This window comes from Vanellus vanellus (genome assembly GCF_965231255.1).
Source record: "Vanellus vanellus genome assembly, contig: HAP1_SCAFFOLD_76, whole genome shotgun sequence".
NCBI classification, from domain to species: Eukaryota; Metazoa; Chordata; class Aves; order Charadriiformes; family Charadriidae; genus Vanellus; species Vanellus vanellus.
In genome coordinates, this window is record NW_028127111.1 from 351,021 (window position 1) to 370,841 (window position 19,821).

General features: G+C 51.9%; 2 protein-coding genes across 2 annotated transcripts; both read right to left on the reverse strand.

The window, feature by feature from the left end:
* Positions 1-3,443: 3,443 nt before the first annotated feature.
* Positions 3,444-4,379, reverse strand: LOC309685486 (olfactory receptor 14J1-like; the record flags this gene model as incomplete). Its single annotated transcript, XM_082501249.1, has 1 exon — positions 3,444-4,379. The coding sequence occupies one exon, from the start codon at positions 4,377-4,379 to the stop codon at positions 3,444-3,446; it is 936 nt and encodes a 311-aa protein (XP_082357375.1).
* Positions 4,380-14,828: 10,449 nt separating this feature from the next.
* Positions 14,829-15,764, reverse strand: LOC309685487 (olfactory receptor 14I1-like; the record flags this gene model as incomplete). The annotated part of the gene is made up of 1 exon (XM_082501250.1): positions 14,829-15,764. One exon carries the CDS (start codon positions 15,762-15,764, stop codon positions 14,829-14,831), a length of 936 nt encoding a protein of 311 aa, XP_082357376.1.
* Between the last annotated feature and the right edge of the window lie 4,057 nt (positions 15,765-19,821).

Sequence of the window (19,821 nt, forward strand, 5' to 3'; positions counted from 1 at the left end):
AGCTGCCTGGAGCAGTGGGTTTCTCAATTCCCTCCTGCACACGGCCAATACATTTTCACTGCCCCTCTGCCAGGGCAATGCCCTGCACCAGTTCTTCTGTGAAATCCCCCACATCCTCAAGCTCCCATGCTCAGACACCTACCACAGAGAAGATGCAGTACTTGTGATTAGTATCGTTTTTGGATTTGGCGGTTTTGTTTTCGTTGTGGTGTCCTATGTGCAGATCTTCAGGGCTGTGCTGAGGATCCCCTCGGAGCAGGGGCAGCACAAAGTCTTTCCCATGTTCCTCCCTCACCTCCTCATGGCCTCTGTTTGTCAGCACATCAGCGTTTACCCACCTGAAGCCCCTGTCTATCTCACCTCCCTATCCCTTGACCTGGTGGTGTCAGTGCTGTACATGGTGGTGCCTCCAGCAGTGAACCCCCTCATCTACAGCATGAGGAACCAGGAGCTCAAGGGTGCTCTGAGAAAAATGATGGTTGGATGTTTTTCAGAAGTAGTAGAGTGCCTGTTTTCTTCTGCACAGCATTCAGAGTGTAACTCATTACAGGCCCAGAATGTCTTCTCAGGTTTTTGCTGTGTGTGTGTTTCTTTGTTTTTCTTGTTATAATGTTGTGCTCAGCAAAATTTTATTGTTCTTCCCACTTCTAATTCATTGTGTACCTGTAGAATTTGACCCACAGACTGTGTAAATCAGGTGCAGTGCTCTCTGTGTATTCAAACAAAAGAAAGGACCCTGCAGTGACTTGTTTGTCTTAGATCCTTCCTCTGAGACCTCTGTAAAGACACAGGGCAGTGCCTGTGTGCAGAGGTGGAGGGGAACGAGTCCCAGCACAGCAGCACTGCCAGGGGGCACCAGCCTCGGTCTTGCCAGAGCTGCTCTCTTGCCACTCCCACGCTCTCCTTTGGAGCCCTTGTGTAGGTGTAAGGGCTCAGGGGTCACAGTAGTAAATACCCACAACAGTGACTCCCACATTAGCCTGTCCGTTAATTCTTAACGATAAGCTCTCAACACATTCTTCATCCAGCTGCAGGCAGAGCTCAATGAGTTCCAGTTCTTCTGTCCCATAGAGAGCAACTCCACCACCTCACCCTGCTGGCCTGTCTTTCCAAAAAAGTACATAGCCATCTGTGACAGCATTCCAGTCCTGCGAGCTATCCCACCATGTCTTTAATTGCAATGAGATCATGGCCCTGTGACTGCACACAGATCTGTACTTCTTCCTGTCCATTAACCACACTGCGTGTGTACAGCCGTTTCAGAGAGGTCATCAAGCATGCAGGTTCCCTGGAGGAGAGCGAGAGGATCCATCACAGTCGTACACGCCCTGGAGGTGGTTGGCTTTCTGGATATCACCTTGGGAGTCCGCTAAGGAATATTTGTCACTGCTCTGGTTGGCTGTGGTTATTGCCCAGCTGGATGTGACAGTTTCAAGCCCACCTCACCAAGCTGGCCAGCCTGCTGCCAAAGACTCCCTTGCCTCTTCTAGACAGGTGGATCCCATCCCTCTCTAAAAGGCCATGTTCATATTTTATTGTCATAAAAGCAAAAACCCTCATGATAGCACCAGCCACGTAGCCAGGAGTTGACATGCATTATGCGTCCGTTTCTGGCTGCTCCCTTCTCTACCTGGTAAAACAGAGGAAAAGACTTCTATGTAGTCTAAATCGACCCTCTTCTACCTTAGAACTATTACCCATTGCCCTGTCGCAGCAGGCACTGCCCAAAGGGCAATGATGCCACGCTTGGTTTGTTCCTGCGAGCTGTCAGCAGGCAGTGCTCGGAGCCAGGCGCTGTTGCCTGCCACGGGGCCTGCACACCCTCATCCCACGAGCAGAGCATGCAGCGGGCCAAAGAGCATGGCATTGGGTGGGTGTATCACATCCACTACCATGCACGAGCCTCTGGGAAGATCAAACGATCCAACGGACTGCTATAAACTACACTGAGAGCCATGGGGGTGGGACCTTCAAACGCTGGGATGCCCATTTAGCAAAGGCCACTTGGTTAGGTAACATTTGAGCATCTGCTATGGAGCTCTCCCTGCCCAGTGAGAACTTTTTCATACTGTGAAAGGAGATAAAGTCCCCATAGGGCACATGAAGAATATGTTCGGGAAGAAAGTCTGGGTTATTCCTGACACAGGCAAAGGCAAAACTATCCGTGGGTTTTCTTTTGTTTAGGGCCCTTGGTGCACTTGTTGGGTGATGCGGGACGATGGGGATGACCAATGTGTTCCTCAAGGGGATTTGATTTTGGTGAGAATGGCAAATGAATCAAATGATATGATATTTATTGCTAAATTACCACTCTATGTCATCACTACTACAGTTGCTATATGCTCTATCTATGGCATTGCAGTGAAAGTGACCTAAATTAATGAAGAATGAACTTTGATGAAACTGAGCAAAGTGCAGAAGTGATGGAACCAGAAGTGGCTGCAGTAACTGGCACCCGGGAATTGTCTTGAGATTGACATCTTCAACCCACAGATGATGGGCATGGGCCCTGCCGGCTACACCAGCTGTGAGCTCCAGATGCAGCACGCAACAATTCAACACCACACACCACGTCTCCTGCCGGGAAAGACAGTTACAACAGATGGAGCCCAAAGTCATGGACTAAATGAACTCAAGGGACATTTCAGTGGGATGGGCCATGGACTAAGGGAATGATATCTGTGTGCATATATACATATATGAAAGACAGGAAAATGGTGGTGATTTAAAGAAAAGTGTAAGACCTGGGCATGAGGTAGATGGTATAGAATAAGGGGCGGACGCTGTCCTGGTTTTGCCTGGGATAGAGTTAATATTCTTCCTGGTAGCTGCTGTGTTTTGGATTGACTATGAGAATAACATTGCTAACACGTATTGTTTTAGTTGTTGCTGAGTGATGCTTATATTGTCATGGACTTTTTCAACTTCCTGTTGAAGGTGAGGGGCCACAGACAAGACAAGCTGGCCAAAGGAATATTCCATCCCATAGATGTCATGCTCAGTATATAAATGGGAGTTAGCAGGGGGGCAGGGATCGGTAATCACGTCTCCTGACAGGCTGGGGAGTTAATCATAGGGAAGTGACAGCAATTTGTGTTGCATCACTTTATTTTGTTTATTATTATTATTATTAGTAGTAGTAGTAATAGTATCTTTTCTGTTACCGTTCTTTTAAACAATATTTATCTCAGCCCATGTCTTTTTTTTCTGTTTCTCCCTTTTCTCCCTATTCTTCTTGGGACATCCCATTAAATTTAAGAGCTGTTATCTGACCAGCTACATCTGACTCAGTGTTGTGCAAGGGTCAGACACAGTAGGATCAAGCCTCAAAAAAAGTAGTATAAACCCAGAAAAATATCAATAAGCAGGATTATCACCAGAGAAAAATTCAGGCTCGTGGTCTAAGATAAATTCTGGGCAATGTGCAGAGAAGAGGCGGTAGGTTATTGTCGGTGAAACAGTGTCCATTGGGCCTGTTTCCGCACGGCAGCCTTGAGCTCCTGGTTCCTCATGCTGTAGATGAGGGGGTTCACTGCTGGAGGCACCACCGAGTACAACACTGCCACCACCAGGTCGAGAGATGGGGAGGAGATGGAGGGGGGCTTCAGATGGGCAAACACTCCAGTGATGATAAAGAGGGACACCACGGCCAGGTGAGGGACACACGTGGAAAAGGCTTTGTGCCGTCCCTGCTCAGAGGGGATCTTCAGCACAGCCCTCATGATCTGCACATAGGACACCACAATGAAAACAAAACACGCCAATGCTAAACAGACACCAACCACAATCAGCCCAGCTTCCCTGAGGTAGGAGTGTGAGCAGGAGAGCTTGAGGATGTGGGGGACTTCACAGAAAAACTGGTCCACGGCATTGCCCTGGCAGAGGGGCAGTGAAAATGTATTGGCCGTGTGCAGGAGAGAATTGAGAAACCCACTGCCCCAGGCAGCTGCTGCCATGTGGACACAAGCTCTGCTGCCCAGGAGGGTCCCGTAGTGCAGGGGTTGGCAGATGGCAACATAGCGGTCATAGGCCATGACGGTGAGGAGAAAATACTCAGCTGAAATAAAAATGAGAAAGAAAAAGAGCTGGACAACACATCCCCAGAAGGAGATGGCCCTGGTGTTCCAGAGGGAGTTTGCCATGGCTTTGGGGAGAGTGGTAGAGATGGAGCCCAGGTCAAGAACAGAGAGGTTGAGGAGGAAGAAGTACATGGGGGTGTGGAGGCGGTGGTCGCAGGTGATGGCGGTGATGATGAGGCCGTTTCCCAGGAGGGCAGCCAGGTAGATGCCCAGGAAGAGCCAGAAGGTCAAGAGCTGCAGCTCCCTTGTGTCTGCGAATGCCAGGAGGAGGAAGTGGGTGATGGAGCTGCTGTTGGACATTTGCTGCCTCTGGGCAGGGGCACCTGTCCAAGAAGGAAAAGGCAGTCATAAACTGGGAGAGACTTCTCTGAGGAAATCCCAATGCCATTCCTCACAGAAATCCCCCTCCCACAGCTGAATGAGGAATGATCCAGCTCATTCCCAACCCCACAAACTCAGTGACACTCTCCCTTATCGGGTAAAATACTACTTCGTCACCTACTTTCCATGAGGGCACCTCTGGGGCACGAGTCAGAGGCAGAGTCAGAGGCAGAAGAGAAGCTGACCCGCACCCCCTCCCAAACTCCTTAGATGCAGAGTTCAACAGAGGGGTGGGGAAACAAGGAGAAACACGTCTGTGCTCTGAAAAAAGGAAGCGAGGAGAGGGAGTCAGGCAGGCGTGCAGTGAAGCCTTCTCCTCAGTGACATTGTCTCCAGACAGAGACACTGCATGGCACTTGCTTTTATGTTGTGCATCACTTGTAGGACACAAACACATCTCCTTGACTGGAGGTGCAGCTGCTGAGAAGGCATCTTGGGCTCTGGACCCTTTGGCTGTGGGGCAGGCGGGAGAGAAGAGCAGAGGCTTGCTGCCGAGAAGTTGTCTGAAGTTCAGGGGGTGGCCGGAGGTGCCAGGATCATCCTGCCTGGGCACTTCTGGCAGGAGCTCCCTCTCTGTCCCTGCCTGTGTCTGGGCTGCCAGGAGCTGCCCCTGCCTGGAGCTGCTTCTCTGCCCCCGGGTCTCCTCCCTGCCAGTGCCCCAGAGCCCATCCCACCCGCTGTGTGCTCAGCTCTGCCCTGCAGACCCCTCCTGGCAGCACAGTGCTGCCCGGGGGCATCTCTGGGTGTGCGGGGGCTCAGGAGGGGTTCAGGGAAGTACTATCGAGAACGGGGGTCTCTGTGCCTTCTCCACAAAGGAGAAATCCATTCCCACCACCCACTGCCCACCCAGCAGCAAAGAGGAGAAATCCCACAGCACAGACTTGTTCCCTTTCAGGGGAAAGGTGCCTCAAAGTCCGTCTTCAAAAGGACTCTGTGCAAATGTCCTGGGGGTGATGTGGATCTGGGAGCAGCCCTGACCCACACAGGTCCATCTCAGCAACAGAAGGCATCTGCCTTGCTGGCAGTCACTCCTTCCACCCACTGCTTCTCCCCACAGAAGCTCCGTGGGAGCTCCCCGGACAGGCGCAGAGCTGACCCTGGCAGAGTCCCTGCCCCGGCACACAGCCCTGGGGTTCATGGATCCTGCTGGCAAGGACAGCCCTGGCCACCACTGCCTGCACACCCCTACGCACACCTCCACAGCCATCCCCAGCAGAAGGCAGCCCTCGGGCCCTGTCCCTCTCACCGGGCAGCAGGGAAGCCCTGCTCTGGAGCACATCCTCCTCCTCTACAGCACTGAAACTGAGAGAGTCCTCCTGACAGAGCCCAGCAGCTCTCAGATGGACCACCTTGAGGAGATTCCTCCAGGAACTGGAGCTGCATAGCCTGGCACCCCGAGACTTACCACGCAGAGGGCGGTGAAGATTTCTGCCCCATTGAGCTCTCAGCACCCCCCACTCCCTACTGCCTTTAAGCTCTCTCTGCCTCGCAGGTCTCCCCTCTCTGCCTGCAGGCAGTGCCCCCAGCCCTGCTCCTGGGCAGAGCTGTCTCTCTGCAGCGCTGCCCACTTGCCAGGAGCTCCCTCCGGCCCAGCAGCCCGGCCCAGCTCAGCAGCAGAGGACCAGCCCACGGTGGCACTCTCTCTGTCCCCTCTGGGCTCCTCCTTGGAGGTGTCCCTGCGGCTCCAGGGGAACCGCCTGTGAAAAAGGCTGATGCAATCTCTCATGTTCCCTCCCTCCGCTGCGCAGAGACACTTACTTCCAGCAGTGTTATTTCTCCCAGCAGAAGAAGAGCTGGCCATGAGTACCCCGTCTTTTTGTCCCACCAGTAGCACACACGGGTTCTTGGACTCTTGGTACCAGGAGTCCTTATGGCAAGTCACCGCTTGCCTGGTGCCACAGCTGGGGGGCTTCAGCCCAAAGGTGCAGCAATGATCTCAGACAGGGGCACAGACAGGACGAGCTGGAGCCGTTCCTGTGGCAGACAGAGCTGTGACATGGTGGCAGAGCTCAGTCCAGCTGGTCTTCAAGGACAGCCTCCTCCAAGCTCTGCTATAGTCCAGATCGCAATTCAATCTAACCCCGAAAGGCAATTCAAGGGCACCAGAATGAGTGCTTACTCCTTCAGGAAGTGTTCAAGGAGAAACAAAGCCACTGTGTGGCCACTGCTGAGTTTCATAGAGCAGGTGGAGCTATATCGGAGATTCTCTACATCCTCTTTGCCTCAGTCTGCCCCAGCAAGGTCTCCCAGAGCTCTGAGACTCGGGGCAGGAATCTGGAGGAACGCCACCAGCAGTGGATTGTTCCCAAGTCACCTTAACTAAAACAATCCTTACCAGTCTATGGGACAGGAGGGGTGGCAGCTGAGGGAGATGACAGGGTAAGCCAATGTCCCAGCGTGTCCAATGACACTCCGTAATCATTGAAAGGCCATGGAGGTTGAGGGAGGGAACACAGAGGGACATAGACAGGCCAGAGGGATGGGCCAAAAGTAATATCATGATGTCCGATAAAGAGAACTCTGAAGTCCTGCCCTTGAGGTGCACTAACCCCGTGCAATGACAGAGGGCAGGGGCGGTGTGGCTGGGTGGCAGCTTTGCGGGAAAGGCTCTGGTGGTCCTTCAGTTTCATTAGGCAAAACAGGAGCCAGGGGCAAAGAAGGCCAACAGCATCCTTTGCTTCTCTTTCCATTCCCTGAAATCCCGAGTGCTTCTCTTTTATTCTCCTAATACCCTCCCAAAAGAACAGCCCACCTGTGCTGGTTTGAGGCGAAACAGAACTCATTTTCTGTTCAGTAATTTGACTTTGCAGCCAAGCCTCCTCGAACTAACTGAACTCTCTGAAATTTAATGCATATTGGCCATAAGATGTTGGCTCTCAGAGTGACAAAACCTGATTATTTATAATTTATGCCAAGGCATGGTATGCAGAGAGGCTCTTGCTTAGACTTTTTGCTATAACAACCAAGGGCAGCTCACTTTGTTATATGCCCCATTGGAGGGTCGGAAGCGGTAAAGTGTAGAGGGGATGCACCTTTGGATAGGATCAGAGAGGACAGGTAACCCAAAACTGACTAACTTATCTAAACTGACAAGTCCTTTCTCTCTCTCCCTCCTCTCCTTGGAAAGAGAGGTGAGGGAGAGCATCTGTCGTTTGTCGCAGTGGCCAGGCCGGCCCAAACCACAACAAGGGTGAAGGAACTGCACTGTTGGACTGAAGGCAGTCCTTGCTCCTGCACACAGAATTCCAGCCACAAATAACTTCATGTTCATTTAAGATTTGGTTGGCTGCCCCGAGGAATTGTCCCTGACACACCCTTGGCTGGGCTCAAGCAGCATCTTGTCTGGGAAGCTCTCCTAACAAACAGCCTCATCCCAACTTCATTGCGTGGTCTGTAAATGGAGAGGCAAGCTCTGCAGTCAAAGTGGAAGGTTTGTGGATGATGGTGGTGACTGAAATGACCCACAATGCACCTTTGGTGTGGCTTTCTGGGTGCTCAAAACCAATGGACCTCTGAAGGAAAGTCAATCTGGAATTGGAGCTTACGGAAAACACATTTAAAACTCTTTTCTGCTGAGTCGTTTGGAGTAGCAAAATTCCTGTTAGTGTTTGCCTGTGTAAAGGCTGTATGGGAAGTGCACAGCATAAAACAGACCATGCAGCTTGAGCTAAAATATACGTTAAGGAGGAAAAGGATGTTACAAACTCAATAAGCAGGTGATTGAACCAGGGCAATGCCCTAGGAGATCCCACTGTCTTAAAGTAGCAGATCCTACTTCTCCAGCCTGTCAAGTTTACGTTAGTCATTGCAAAGTGAAAAAGGAAGCCGGTGCCATTGGAACCCTGTGGTGTGGCATGTATGATTCACAGGATCTCCTGAGAGAAATGGATGATGAGGTAAAGAAAGTGCAAAAAAAACCCCATCTGTAAATTGAAGGAGGAGGAATTTCCCAAAATAAAGACAATCATCTTAATCAAAATTTGAGAGGAAGATCTCAGGGTAAACAGATATAGACCCTGGTTACAAATTAAACAGCTGGACTTGGAAGTTGGACAAGCACAAGATTTAGAAAGAGAACTAAAGGTTTTAGAAACTGAGCTACAGAAAGCTGGAACAGCAGCTCAGCTTCCAGCAGAGTAATATATAGCCATGAACAGAAGTCACAACCAATGCAGTGCACTCCCCTCAGTCTGGGAATTCAAGAGTATGTCTAGGACAAGATCCATAGGGTCTACTCGGAAGGCCCAGGTTCCTGTGGGCTGGCACCAGGGGTTCTGGAGTGCTTGCCAGCAGATTCTTGGGGATAACCCACATCTGAAGTGGCCATTGGGAATAGGAGAAACTTGGCCCTATTATTAGCGGACACATGATCATGCACGGACCCTCTTCATGTATGGCAAACTCAGGCTGAATAACTCCAGAGTAGAGTCACTTTGAGTGGCTATGAGAGAGCCCATCGTCTTGACCCAAGGTGGGAAAATGTCATCTTCCAAGCTGGGCAATGAAAGGGATTAATGTGAAAAGACCCATCAGGTGAACCTGCATCGTAAGGGAAAACAAATTTTCCTTGTCTAACACAGACAGAAGCCCCCCCTTGCAAAACCAACGTAATGGCCACCACTGCCAATCTGCTGCTTTAACTGTTCCACACCATAGAGTCTGATCTCAGCACTGACTTTATCACAATAATTATGCATGAGCTCTGCAAAGCCTAAACATAAGATGTGCTGCCCTGTCTCTGGCAACCAGTGGGGCAGAGGAGAGGGAAAAGCCAGTAACGGGGTTTGGATGTTGAAGGTGGGGTCCAGCAGAAATGAGGAGTCAAGGGAGTGGATGGGGAGAGATAGGCAAAGGTGAGACAAGTTCTGATCTTGATTGTGGGGCCACTACTGTTGTAGGAGCATGACTGGCTGGCAGCTGGCCCCAGCAGTTTGGGGACAAGAGGTTTATCACAAAACCGCTCTTCCCAGCAGAGCCAAGATAGGGGCAGAGGGAAAGGGGAGTGGCAGGCCAGGGGGAGATGGCTGGCATGGTGATGATTCTGAGGGCACTTCCACAGCAGCAGCCTGGTTGGCCCTCAGGAGACATGCCGGCCAGCATGCAGGCTGAGGTCATCCAGCGCATCAGAGACCCCACCCAAGAGGAATTCCGTCCTTGGGGAGGGGAGGGGGTGAGGCAGGTGGAAGAGGCCCACCTGGGTTCTGATCCTGGGGGCACCTCTGTTACAGCAACCTGACCAACCATAGCAGACAGAAGGGCAGGCAGGGCTCATGGCCACCTGGCTCAGGACGAGCCCTGACACTGGGGCACTGACATCTTCTCCTTATCTCCAGGTTGAACATCCCCTCTTACACCCAACACTCATCTTTCATCCTCTTAATATGCACTATGGTGGAGATCCTATCTCGGCATTTTTTATGACCTCCTCCTAGGTTCTGACAGGCTGCAAGGAGGTCCCCCTAAGCCTTCTTTTGCTCTTGACCTTCCTTGCAACCACTGGCTCAAGGGGAGCTTTGCCTTCCTAAAAACAATGACGTCAACAGAGATAAGTTTCTTCCTTGTCATGTCCTTGCTGTCACCTCCGGGCAGCTGCTTCATGGCCCCTGTCAGAGCCAGCCTCGTCCCTCTACTCACCCAGCCTCCCTGCCCCACAAATGCATTATCACCATGGGAAGACCCGTGGTGCACGAAGAGGTTTCTAGGTCAATCAAAACCACAGTCAGTGGAGAAAGGGAAACAAGGGTGGGCTCTTTGTGTGCTGTATTATGTTAGTGTAAGATATCTACCCATATAGACACACAGCAAAAACGGATCCTTCCAAGAGCTGGTCTGACACCTTCCATGTATCCAGAACCTGGCCCCAGGATCCCCTCGTCCCCCTGATCCCCCCAGGCACAGACAAGCACACGCTCACGCAAATGGCTCTCTCCAGCACAGAGTCACAGAACCATTGAGGTCAGGAGCCAGTCAGCGTCCACCTTCTCTGGGCTGCCCCTTCATGCTTCATTTTAGTCAGGACCTCCTTTCTCACCCATGCCAGGCTCCTGCCAGCTTTGACAGACTTCCTGTATGATGGGGTGGACTGTTCTGGAGCTGCAAGAGTCCATCCTTGACTAGCAAAGAGCTCTCTGCCCCCCTCTTCTCCGCATGGCACTATCCCATGGGATTCTTCTGATCAGGTCCCTCAGAAGGCCAAAGCCTGCTCTCCTGAAGTCCTGCTCTTGGCCTTGTTCCCTTCTTTCAGGAGCCTCAACTCTACCTTCTCACCCCTGACTGTGACATCCCTGACAGTGGGAGATGGGAAATTTTTTTTTCTCCACTCTGGAGCAGGCACGGAGACCCCAGTTCTTGTTAGCGTTTGTCTGAGCCTCTTCTTGTCCCCTTGACATGCAGAGATGTCCCTGGGCAGTGCCCTGCTGCCAGGAGGGATCTGCAGGGCAGAGCTGAGCACACAGCGGGAGGGATGGGGTCAGTGAGCACTGGCAGGGAGGAGATGTTGGGACAGAGAAACAGCTCCCGGCAGGGACAGCTCCAGGCAGCCCAGACGTGGGCAGGGAGTCGGAGGGACCTGCTCCCACAAACACCTTGGGAGAGGGGACTTGGGCACCCTCCCTGCCATCCCCTGCAGTGCAGACACCCACTCTGAAGGAACGCCCTGGTCTCCTCTTCCACCCAGCAGAGCCCAAAGTTACAGTTACTGCAGCGTACATATTATTCTCTTTAAATTTTAATACATGAAAAAGGAAGAGGAAAACACCCACGAGTACCCATTTTAAAGAAAAGATTGTTCTAAGAGTGTCACAGAACGACTGGCAGGAGGGGCGAGGATGGGGGGAATTTAATGTTTAAGGAATGAAAACGCGTTACAGGTCTTTCTGTTTCTGAGAAGTCCCATCCCCAAGTCTTTAATCACATTCAAATTTATCAAGACGGTAGATTACCAAACTGAAATATCATACTGGGTAATACGAAACCATTATGATCTCTGAGAAACAGGCACCTTTGACTAGATTTAAAAGAATTTAAGACTTCTCTAAGAACATTGCTTACATATATTCACCATAAATGTTCTACCGTAAAACTTCAGTACTGCCCTGATATGGTTAACTTGTAGTACCAGGGAAAAAAATACAGTTAGAAATGAATGATGAAATGATGCTCAGTAGCACTTGAATGACAATTTCTTTGGTGTAGAAAAGAAGTCACGTTAAAAAGAGATTCCAAATTGTCATTTAGATAGAGAGAAAACTCGTGTGCAAGATGGCTTTCAAGGGCCTGCGTAGATTATACCTCACAGATACACTCTTGATCCAAAATGTTGCTGGTGAGCAGTTTCTGCAACTGCCACAAAACCAGTTCTCCAATGCAGTGGAGTAAAACAAGTTGAAGACAACATTAAGTCGCCCAAACCACTTTTTCCTCAAATTGCCCTTCCGTTCTGTTTCTGTCCCTTTCAGCGCTCTCCACCAGCTTTCAAAGACATCTGGCAAGTTTGTTCTTATAAGATATCCTCCCACATTTCCTCATCGTTTTACCTGGCTGAGCCCAGCGCGGCCTCTGCTCCCTCTCTGGCACGCAGCGCTGCCAGGCCTGACCGGTCACTATGGCCACGGGGACACGGCACGCCGCCCCCGCCCAGCCACACCTCACGCTCATTGTGACAAAAGGCCTGTCACCAACCCAGGCCGCTGCTGTCCCTGCTGTCCTGTGACCTGTCTCAAATGGGTCTCCTGTCCCCCCAAGTCTCTGGGTCCCTCCTGTCCCCCAGGGGCCTTCATCACCCGGAGTCACCTCCCGGCAGCCCCTGGGCCAGTGCTGGCTCTCCCCACAGCCCTGTGCCCATCCTGCCACCCCCTATGCCTCTCACCGCCTGCTGGCCCTCCTGTCACCCCCTGGGCTGTCACCTCCCGGGCTGTCACCCCCGCTGTCCCCTCCTCTCTGCAGCCAGCCGGGGCAGATGCAGCGGGCTTTGCCCTGGGGCACCCGACTGCCCACGCTGCAGGGCCAGCCAAGGCAGGGGACATCTCGGGGACTCTGAGAGCACCTTGGGGCAGGGACGGAGAGTTCAGCCAAAGAGGCCAACGACCACCTCTGTTTATTTCCATAAACCAATGCACTTCCCAACCGCGGCACACACACAGTTGCTGCTTGAACTCTGCGGAGGAGGACGAAGGAGTCAGGAATGAACCGTCAGCATCAGGATGTGCCCCAGGAGACCATTTCTTGCTCTCTCAATCACCACAGCTGCTGCTGACACAGCCCTAGCGCATGGAATCCTGCCTTGAATGACGAGGTCTAGCTCTGCTGGTTGATACGCTGAAGCTTGCAGACGCTTCTGGGAACACTGCTGATTTCTCAGCCTTCCTTCCTAGGAAAGATGCTGCAGCCCCTTAAATCAGCTTTGTGGCCCTTTGCTGGAAGTCCTTTAGGAGGTCAAGAGCTTCCTTGCACTGGGGAGCCGAGCACTGGACACAGTACTGCGGATGTGACCTCACCAGTGCTGAGGAGAAGAGATAGGTCACATCCCTCCAGCTGAAGACAATGCTTTTCCTAACACAGCCCAGGAACCTCTTGGCCTTTGCTGCAGCGGTGCATTTTTTTGGATGCTTGTGCAATGCCTCACACAACTGTGGCCTGGGTACTCATAGACAACACATATCTCATCATTTCCATAGTGTCAGTGTCAGTGTGTGTGCCTTCGGAAACCATGCACGTGCTAACAAGCAATGGGATTTGGGTGAGTGACGTGTTTGTACAGTGAATATGAACTACAAATTCAGAGAATCATAGAATCATAGAATCATAGAATTGTCTAGGTTGGAAGAGACCCTTGGGATCATCGAGTCCAACCATCTACCCTACTCTACAAAGTTCTCCCCTACACCATATCCCCCAACACCATATCTAAACATCCCTTAAACACACCCAGGGATGGTGACTCAACCACCTCCCTGGGCAGTCTATTCCAATGCCCGACCTTGTGACCTTCATACCCTTGGGAAGGCAGGATTTCAAAAGTTTCAAGCAAAGTCTTAACTGTCAACAATGTTGAGTTTATTTTTTTTTTTTAACTAAGACAAAGTTAGACTTTCTTTTTTTTTAAATACATCCCCTGTGTCCCCCCTTCCACTCTTGCTCGCCCAGCAAGACTGCAACCTGCTGCCTCCTGTTCTGCGGGTCGTGAGCCATCCATTGCAGAATGGCCTTGAACATGGCCCCTTCTTTCCCACTGAGATCCTCCTTCTGCAGGACGCGCTGAAGCTCGTTGACAGAGAGCTCCAGAAACTCTCTTGATACCCTGGTCACCCTTTCCAAGTGATGGGGGATGAACGCGTGGGCTGCTTCCCGCAGGTCAGGACAGTATTAATACTTGGTGAATCTCCAGAGGCCGACGCAGTTCTCCAAGCACAGCTGGGACTTTAAGAACTCGCAGCACAGTCTGACGATGCCCATGATGTTGAACTGGTTGGCCGCTATCAGCAAACGTTCAACGTTGTTGGCCGTGACCGGTACTGTGCCGGTGTAGGCGTACTAGATAATGAGCCGCATCATTTCAGGTGAAGTCCCGGGGATTTTATAGACAACGTTCCTGGCATTGCTCCAGCGGGTGGAAAACAAAACCCTGAAAAAAGCAAAGCAGTGCTGGGGGAAAAGCATCTTTGCTGCGTTAAACCCGGACCCTGTTATGCCCTGTGCCTCCTTCCTGGGGCACCAATTTGGGCACGCGCTGTAGCCAAACAGGGAGGCCGTGGGGTTTATTAATTCATGTGTTACGAGCCGGTTGTTTTAACAAGGAGTCACCGCCTCTGTTTTAGTTGTTGCTGAATGATGCTTATACTAAGTCACGGACTTTTTCCACTTCCTGTAGAACGTGGGGGGGCACAGACAAGACAAGCTCGCCAAAGGTATATTCCATCCCATAGATGTCATGCTCAGTATATAAATGGGAGTCAGCCTAGGGTCAGGGATCCATCATCGCTTCTCTGGACAGGCGGGGCAATTGATCATTGGGTGGTGACAGCAATTTGTGTTGCATCACTTTATTATCATCATCATCATCATCATCATCATCATCATCTTTTCTGTTATTATTCTATTAAACAATATTTATCTCAGCCCATGTCTTTTTTTCCTTTTTCTTCCTTTTCTCCCTATTCTATCTGGGACATCCCATTTTATTTAAGAGCTGTTATTTGTCAGGCCATATGTGGCACGGAGTTGTGCAAGGGTCAGACACAGTAGGATCAAGATTCAAGACAAGTAGTATAAACCCAGAAAAATATAAATAAGTGGGATTATCACAAGATAAAAAAGCAGGCTCGTAGCCTAAAATAAACTCTGGGCAACGTGCGGAGAAGGGGCGGCAGGTTATTGTCGGTGAAACAGTGTCCATTGGGCCAATTTCCATAGGGCGTCCTTGAGCTCCTGGTTCCTCATGCTGTAGATGAGGGGGTTCACTGCTGGAGGCACCACTGAGTACAACACTGCCACCACCAGGTCCAGAGGTGGGGAGGAGATGGAGGGGGGCTTCAGGTGGGCAAACACGGCAGTGCTGACAAACAGGGAGACCACGACCAGGTGAGGGAGGCATGTGGAAAAGGCTTTGTGCCGTCCCCGCTGTGAGGGGATCCTCAGCACAGCCCTCAAGATCTGCACATAGGACACCACGATGAAAAGAAAGCACCCCAATGCTAAACAGACGCTAACTACAATAAGCCCAACTTCCCTGAGGTAGGAATGTGTGCAGGAGAGCTTGAGGATATGGGGCATTTCACAGAAGAACTGGTCCAAGGCATTGCTGTGGCAGAGGGGGAGTGAAAATGTATTGGCCGTGTGCAGGAGAGAATTGAGAAACCCACTGCCCCAGGCAGCTGCTGCCATGCGGACACAAGCTCTGCTGCCCAGGAGGGTCCCGTAGTGCAGGGGTTGGCAGATGGCAACGTAGCGGTCGTAGGACATGATGGTGAGAAGACAAAACTCTGCTGAAATGAAAAAGTCAAAAAGAAAGAGTTGAGCGGCACATCCTAAGAAAGAGATGGCCCTGGTGTCCCAGAGGGAATTGGCCATGGCTTTGGGGAGAGTGGTGGAGATGGAGCCCAAGTCGAGGAGGGAGAGGTTGAGGAGGAAGAAGTACATGGGGGTGTGGAGGGGGTGGTTGTAGGTGATGGTGGTGATGATGAAGCCGTTTCCCAGGAGGGCAGCCAGGTAGATGCCCAGGAAGAGCCCGAAGGTCAAGAGCTGCAGCTCCCGTGTGTCTGCGAACTCCATGAGGAGGAAGTAGGTGATGGAACTGCTGTTGGACATTTGCTGCCTCTGGGCAGGGCGACCTGTTCAAGGAGGGAAACAGAGTAGGTCAATGCAGACTTCTGTAAGCAAAATCAAAGCCATTTTCGGTGGGCTCTGTCCCTGCTGCATACACTCCCTTCCTCATGTCCATGGCTGAAGCTCTGGTTGGCGTTGGCTGCCTGTGCCGTGAGGAGCAGGCCTCTGCCCAGTGGCTGCCAAGGAGTCAGCCCTGCTCTGCAGCAGGGAGTTCATAGGGAGGGTGGTGGCAGGAGCCAGTCCTGGTGTTCTGCTTTGGCTGATGAATCCACTCCTTACGCAGATGGGCTTCTCAACATATGAACACCCACTGCTACGGAACAGGGATGGCCGAAGGCAGTTGGAGAGGCTTTGGGTATTTTACAGCTCTCCCACCTCCCCTGAGCATTTTTCTGGGATGTCAGAAACCCTCAGCATTTCTGCTGCACTCCAGGAGAACAGAGGGAGTGCTGTGAGACATGAGGATTGCCTGGGGCAGAGAGCAGAGTCAGGGGAGATGGTTTGTCCCTCCATCTTGCACCGTCATGAGATGGAGGGGGATTACCCTCTTCTATTATGCAATCAGACAGTGCTGAGAGCAGAAGGATCCATCTCAGACCATGAAATGTCTCACCCTTTCTCAAGGTCTCAGCACCCCACCTCTAGCCAAGGACACCCACGGCTCATTTCACCCACCCAACGGCTTTTCCTCAGTCACAGAGTCTCTGTGTTTCTCTGTGTGTCTTCTCGATAACACAAAGGTGCTATGGGACAGGTTGGCATCCTGGAGGGCAGCTCACAGCTTCCATGGACACCCAAAGGACATACCCAATTTATGGGATCTCACTGAGAGAAAATGGACTCCTTCCCCACCCACACAGCCTGCATTGCCCACAGCCCCACAGGTCAGAGGAAAGCTGGGACACTGGTTCCCATGGACACACCGGCAGGAGTGGAAGAAGATCAGTGTGGGACTCTGCAGCTGAAATTCCCATCCCAGGGAGGCTGACAGCAATAAAAAGATAACTTTAAAGGAGACATGTGGAGAAACCAGGAGAAATCCCATGAGGATCTGACTGGGAGAGTCACGGGGAGAGGCAGCCGGGCACTCAGGACAGCGTTACCCTCACCCTGCTGGGCCCGCCACCGCCCAGACACTGATCATGCAGGGCAGGTGCCCTCAGCCCCACCGCTGGGCAGCAGCAATGGGGCACGTGGCAGGAGGGATGCCCCTCGCCTCTCCTGCTGCTCTGCCGGGCACAGAGCTGACTCCCACCCCAGAGCCCATGGCCGTGAGGGCTGAGGGCTGTGCTGGGTGGCTCAGGGAAAGCATCTGCACTGCAGGGGTGGCTGGAGGTGCCCCTATCTCCCCTGCAGCAGGGCTTCCAGGAGCAGTCTCCCTCCTTCCCTGCCCATCTCCACTGCCTGGAGCTCTCCCTGCCAGCAGCCTTTTCCCTGCCCCCACATCTCTTCCCTGCCAGTGCTCGCAGACCCCATGGCAGCCCCCGTGTGCCCAGCTCTGCCCTGCAGCCTCTGTGTGCGTGCAGTGGCTAAAGAGCAGGTGCCACAGACCCTGGTAAGACTGGAAAGGGGATGCTGGTGCTGTCTGTAGCCCCCAGAGCTGGAAACCAAAGACACAGATTCAGGAAAGCTCCTTATCTCTACAGGGTCCCTCCTTTGGTCTTTCATTTGAAAGTCCTCTTGGACATGTGCCACTGCCCACCCAGCCAACGTAGAGAAGAAAGAGCAAAAGAAATTTACCTTCATATTAAGGGAACTCCATCTTGAAAAGTCCCTCCAGGAATGACCAGAGGTCATCTGGAGGTGTAAAGAGCCCTGACCCACAAAGCACCCTCTTCAAGGTGAAGGACATTGCCTAGCCAGGGGTTGCTCCTTCCACCCACAGCTTCTCCCCACAGAAGCTACGTGGGACCTCTATGGGCAGGCGGAGAGCTGACCCTGGCAGGTGGCAGAGTCTCTGCCTGGCACACAGCGCCTGAGGTGCAGGGACCCTGCTGGCAAGGACAGCCCTGCCAACCTCTGCCTGCACACCCACCTTCACAGCCCTTTGGCCATTCCTGGGAGAAGGCAGCTGTCATGCCCTGATCCTCTGATGGTGAAACAGGGAAGCCCCAATCTAGAGAATGTCCTCTTCTTCCACAGCAGAGAAGTGTCAGCGTCCTCCTGAAAGATCCCACGGGCTGTGGGAGGTGCCAGCTTTTGGAGATCTCTCCAGCTACTGCAGCTGCTCTGCTTTGGGAAGAGTTCTCCCCGCATTCACCCTCAGCATCCTCCCTCTCCAGACTGCCTTCAACCTCTCTCTGCCTCCCTGCTCTGCCCTCGCTGCCTGCAGGCAGTGCCCTCAGCCCTGCTGCGCTGTGCAGAGGAGCTGCTCCTGGGCAGAGCTGTCTCTCTGCAGCGCTGCCCGCTTGCCAGGACCTCCCTCCTTCCCAGTACCTCAGTGCAGCTCAGCAGCAGAGGACCAGCCCACAGTGGCACTCTCTCTGTCCCCTCTGGCCTCCCTGGAGGTGTCCCTGGGGCTCCAGGGGAACCGCTTTTGAAAAAGGCTGATGCAATCTCTGATGTTCCCTCCCTCAGGTGGGCAGAGACACTTACTTCCAGCAGTGGTATTTCTCCCAGCTGAAGAAGAGCTGGGCAAGAGTACCTCTTCTTCTTGTCCCATCAGTAGCACACATGGGGTCTTGGACTCTTGGTACCAGGATTCCTTGTGGCCAGTTACCGCTTGCCTGGTGCCACAGCTGGGGGGCTTCAGCCCAAATGTGCAACAATGATCTCAGCCAGTGTCTGAAGGAACTGGGCTTTTTTAGCCTGGAGAAAAGAAGGCTGAGGGGAGACCTTATTGCTCTCTACAACTACCTGAAAGGCGGTTGTAGAGAGGTGGGGCTTGGTCTCTTCTACCAAGTAGCAAGCGATAGGACAAGAGGAATTGGGCTTGAGTTGCACCGGGGGATGTTTAGATTAGACATTAGGAAAAACGTCTTGACTGAGAGGGTTATCAAGCATTGGACCAGACTACCCGGGAAGGGGTTGAGTCACCATCCCTGGAGGTATTGAAAAGACATGTAGGGGTGGTGCTGAGGGACATGGTTTAGTGGTGGACTTGGTTAACAGTTGGAGTCGATGATCCTAAAGGTCCCTTCCAACCTAAACGATTCCAGGATTTTATGGTTCTATGATTCCATGATTCTATGATTCCATGATTCTATGATTCCATGATTCTATTCTACATAAATTCTGAGAGCCAAGTTACAAAGAAAGGGAAAAATAGGTGAAGCTGTATTTTCTAGACTCACTAATACTCAGTCAGTAAAGAGAAGGTCCCACAGCCTGTGGCACGTTTTCATTAGTTGGCCCTATGGGAAGTTTTGTTTCTTGGGTCTCTTGGCTCGAGCCTGCTGCGTTCCTATTTCCAGCAAGGGCAAAGTTCCCGTTCAGGTATCAAACTTTTGCCCATCCTGCCCGGAGAGCCAGGACAGTTGTGTCACACAACATTCAGTGTCAGAGTGAAGATGGAAAAGAAGTGTGAATTGAAATGATTTGTCCTCCAATGGAAACTCAAATCCTGAGCTGGCTGGACCACATTGGCTGCAGTTAGACATAAGTTACTTGAGACGAATGTGAGTTCAGACCTGGTTGGCAGAGTTTCTCACAGCCCTCACTGAGGAGAGCAGGGTGTTGCGAGAGGGGAGCACATATCTGTTCCCCAAAGCCCAAGGTAGTGCCCAAACCATCTTTCCCTTGGCCTCTGGCATCTCATGCCTTGAGATGCAAGAAATGCTGGGCCTTCTGTCAGTAATCCTCCAACAATCCTTCAGGCGGTTGTGTGAGTTCCCTATCAGTATCTAAAAAAGTAACACCCTCCCCCAAAACTAAACAAACAAAAGCCCCACCAATCACAAAAAAACAATCCAAAGCCACCCACAAACATTAATCTGCCTAAATCTAAATGCAGCAGTTTGCATCTTGGACAGCCGCTCTGGGCAGTGCCACTGAAATCAGTATTTGCAGCGTGAGCCGTGATACCCCATCCTCAAGAACA